General features: G+C 55.8%; 1 protein-coding gene across 2 annotated transcripts; it reads right to left on the bottom strand.

Annotated features, from left to right (window-relative positions):
- Window positions 1–932: 932 nt before the first annotated feature.
- On the bottom strand, window positions 933–3847 carry LOC100285800 (cys2/His2 zinc-finger transcription factor). 2 transcript variants are annotated; one of them, XM_020543731.2, is made up of 2 exons: window positions 2454–3847; window positions 933–1400 (listed from the first exon to the last, which is right to left on the bottom strand). In XM_020543731.2, exon 1 carries the CDS (start codon window positions 3562–3564, stop codon window positions 2542–2544), a length of 1023 nt encoding a protein of 340 aa, XP_020399320.1. In that variant the 5' UTR covers window positions 3565–3847; the 3' UTR covers window positions 933–1400; window positions 2454–2541. The 2 variants fall into 2 exon arrangements, with proteins under 2 accessions (XP_020399320.1, NP_001152162.1); NM_001158690.1 differs by lacking the exon at window positions 933–1400 and having other exon boundaries at window positions 2234–3832.

Raw genomic sequence — 3847 nt, 5'->3', positions numbered from 1 at the left:
TACAAGTCACGAGTGGTCGCTCCACTGAATTAAACCCCAGGAAGAAAGCACCGCCGCCTCTCTCGCTGGTGTGTGTCCAACATTGTCACTACTTCTTACCAATGCACACCGTTCCGGCTAGTGGTGCCGCCGCCTCCAGCCAACCCGGTTTCTACTGGCGTGTTCGTCGTCTCTGTCTCACCTTGGACTCTGGAGGTGTGTCGAGTTTGGGCAAATGGAAGGAAGAGTCAACACAATCGCCCGCGGAGACGCTAGGTGAGACGAGAGACCGTGGGGAAGCGAGCGGAGTCGCTAGGCGCCGGTGCCCAGTACCACATGTGGTGGGCAGCCGGCCAACCGCAGACGCATGATGCAGGAGCCGCGGCAAGAAGCGACGGCGACGAGCGGACGGCGGCACGGCGCAGTCGCGTCCTGGTCGTGGTTCTTCCAGTAGGTAGCCAACAAGGGTTCTCGGTTCTCGCACCTGGGCCCGACCGCACGAACACGAGCGAGCATCGGCGGTGGAAACGAATCCCAAGCAAGCATGCAAACGGCGTGAACCGCTGTCTGGTGCTGACTGCTGTGAATTATGGTGCGCAGTGCTGTGCGGTATCGATCTCGATCAGCGTCCGAGACAATCAAAACGATCAGGAGTGCACCAATAGGTGTTAGGATATAGTACTTCCGTTTATAAATACATGATACCATAGATCATTTTAAAAAACTTTGATCACTCGTTTTATTCAAAATAATTATAAGTTATCATTTATTTTTTATATAATATGCTTTTTTTAAGGGTTTAGGGTAGTTTGTGTCTGACTTAAAATTTTATATTTTTTAATAAATATTTTGAATAAGACGAGTGGTCAAAATTTTTGAAAAAAAAAACATCAAGGATGTCATATATTTGTGTTTGAAGATAGTAGTAGACATGTTAGAATATATTAGACAACTTTTGATATAGTTGGTCTACGATTGATTGTAATCCCGTGATAATCTTCCCTGTATCTAGGATAACATCTAACAAGGACTTTAAGCATGGTCCTGTTTTAAAACACAAGGCTGTGGGATAAAAAAATAGCTTCCAACAGAAGTCCTATTCATCATATTTTATCAAACTGGTTTAGAACTCGATGACTTGTGTCATAAATATAGTAACCCCGCTATTTAGGTCTTATATGTATTTCCCATGCTGATCCGTGAAACTTCACATCCGCCTCCTGTGAAACCCTGCGATCACATCATCGTGGCGGCCTCACAAGGGATTCATCACTGGGCTTCCCCACCGCCGGTCGGAGGTCCACCTGCCATCGCCACCCAAGCTCCCTCGCAGCAAGTCGGAGGCCCACTCGACGCCCGCTGCCCAAGGGTCATCCCTGGGCCTCCTCGCCGCCAGCCAGGGATCCACCCACCTGTTGTCCCTGGTAGAAAACTTAGGACGTGATTGGTTGGTACGTTCAACCGCGCCGGGCTCACGCCGGCCTGGTCAGCTAGCGAACCTCCCCGCCTCCACTTCCCCACGCATGTAGGTGAAACTGTGAAAAAGCACCTACTATGCAACACGTGTGCATGCCCACTTTCACTCGTGCAGGCAACAAATCAGTCGCTCGTGCGCAGCCAACACACGTAGCTAGCCTGGGCACGGAGGACATGGCAACCAATCACGTCCTTAAGGATCTAAGGCCGTCTGCAGCACTGTACCTAAAATTTACCTAAAATCACTGTTTTGTACTATATACTGTACTGTTCGTAGAGTGAAGTTTGAATATGTGTAAGCTGGTGGAGATAGCCTAATGCAGCTTCATATGAAACACAAGAAGAATCTCAAAGGAGATTGATGGGATGCCTCGGGAAAAGGTGATTAAATGGATGCCTGAAGATGTCCAAGGCGTTGGTGATGCATTTTCGCATCTTATGTACAAGCTCTTGTATGTATTCAGCTTCTAAAATGGTAGCGTGCTAGGTAGGACACGGTATGCCCAACCCCTGGAAAGCTAGCTAATGACGTAGAGCAGGAGAACTCGGGGGAAGGAGCACGCTCTATCGGCGCTACACTTCCGTCGGGTTTTTGGATGGCATTCGAATTCTTGCACCAAGGCCGCAGCCCGCAGGCGTTGGTACTTTGTAGTTTGCCCAGCAATGGGCTCAAGTCACCAAATACTAGTGTAGAGTACTACTACTGTTGCTACTTGTGCTGTGAGGTTCAAGGAAGCAGAGTTTAATGGGACAGGTCAACATCAAGAACATGGTGGATGCACTTTCCAATGACGAGATTCGAGTAAGGGGACACTTTGATTTAGGTACAATAGAACCAAAAGAATATGAATGTGCTGTTCGTCTAACTTAGGTACGTACTTACTACACTAACAAGTAACAAAGAAGAAGAACACACAAAAAAATGCTCAACTGTTGTTCTTCTCCATCTGTTTCTCGCATCGAATATTCGAATGGAAGTATGGAACCCAAGCCCTTACCGCAGCAGCAGCTGTGCTGTGAAAGAGCACCGGCCGGTCCGAGTCGTACGTAGCAGGCATCGACGAGCGGGTCAGCAGCTGGCTGGCCTCACTGCCTGGCGCTGCCGAACTCGGCGTCGTACACGGCGGAGAGCTCGAAGTCGTCGTCCGTCGCGGCCGGCACGTTGAGGTCGATGGACCCCGAGCTGTCGCCGCATCTCGCTGGCGTCCATGGGGCGGGGGCGCCGTGCGCCACGTGCGCGCGCTTGTGGCCGCCCAGGGCCTGGCCGGACTCGAACACGCGAGAGCAGAACGGGCACTCGTGGACGGCCGGGCCGGTCTGGCCGCGGCGAGCCTTGGGCGACGGCGCGGCGGCGGAAGGCGGCACCGGCACCGGCACGCACCCGCCCTTGCCTTTCTTGACGCTGGCGCGGTGGCCGCCCAGCGCCTGGTACGACCGGAACACCTTCCTGCACACGCCGCACCGGTGCCTCCCGCGCGGGCGGGCGACGTCGCCGTGCTCGCGATCGGCCTCGTCGTCCGCGCCGACGAACGAGCGGACGCCGCCGTCCTTGCTCCGATCGGCCCCCGAGCTCGCCGGGCCCCAGCGGGGATCAGGCCCAGGCCCAGGCCCGGGCCTGGACCGCCGCGTCCACGAGTCCCGAGACAGCATGACGAGGGACATGGCCACGTCCTCCTCCGGCGTCGCGTCGGAGACGCTGCTCGCCGGATGCTCGGGATCGGACGCCGCCGGCGGCGGCGCGCGCCGGCGCGCCCGCTTGGAGCGTCGCCGGCTCACGGCGAACCGCGGGGACGACTCCGTGTCGCTCTCCCCGTCCTGCACGACCGACGACTCGCCGCGGGCGGCCCTGCCGCCGCCGGAGAGTTCAGGAAAGCAGAACGCTTTCTTGGCGCCTTCTTCGCGTGCAACGCACGGCGTGGGTGGCTTCTGCGGCGCCGGATCGGCGTCGTCGTCCATCTCTGTCGACGAGGTGGACGCCAGGGAGAGCGGCGGCGGCGAGTAGTACGCTGCAGCCGACGACGCGGCCATGACGTGGGAGCGCATGTGGCCGCCCAGCGCGCGGCCATTGTGGAAACGACGGAAGCAGAGCTTGCAGGTGTGCCTGTCCATGACCGAGCAAACAGGCAAGAGTTCCTACACCGAAGGCAGATGACCGGCGCAGAGCACATGCGCGGTAATGGTGAAGGAGGCTTGCCCGCTTGCTTTCTTTGCGGTCTTGCTCTGTGCTGCTGCTGCCTTTGGGCCTCACTCACTCAACGATAACAATAATCTGATGGAAAGTGAGGCGGAAGAAGTGTGTGAGGGGGTGGGCGGAGTGGGGAACTTAACAGGAGTAGATGACAAGCATCGCTCCTCCTCCTGTCCACTATTAAGCAAGACCGAGAGGGAGAGA

Source organism: Zea mays, chromosome 9, assembly GCF_902167145.1.
Source record: "Zea mays cultivar B73 chromosome 9, Zm-B73-REFERENCE-NAM-5.0, whole genome shotgun sequence".
Classification (NCBI taxonomy): domain Eukaryota; kingdom Viridiplantae; phylum Streptophyta; class Magnoliopsida; order Poales; family Poaceae; genus Zea; species Zea mays.
Note: the sequence above shows the minus strand (reverse complement) of the source record. Positions and strands in the feature narration are given on the sequence as shown.

Coding starts and splice junctions, on each gene's coding strand:
- LOC100285800 (XM_020543731.2), bottom strand. CDS start 3,564: ATGGACAGGCACACCTGCAAGCTCTGCTTCCGTCGTTTCCACAATGGC.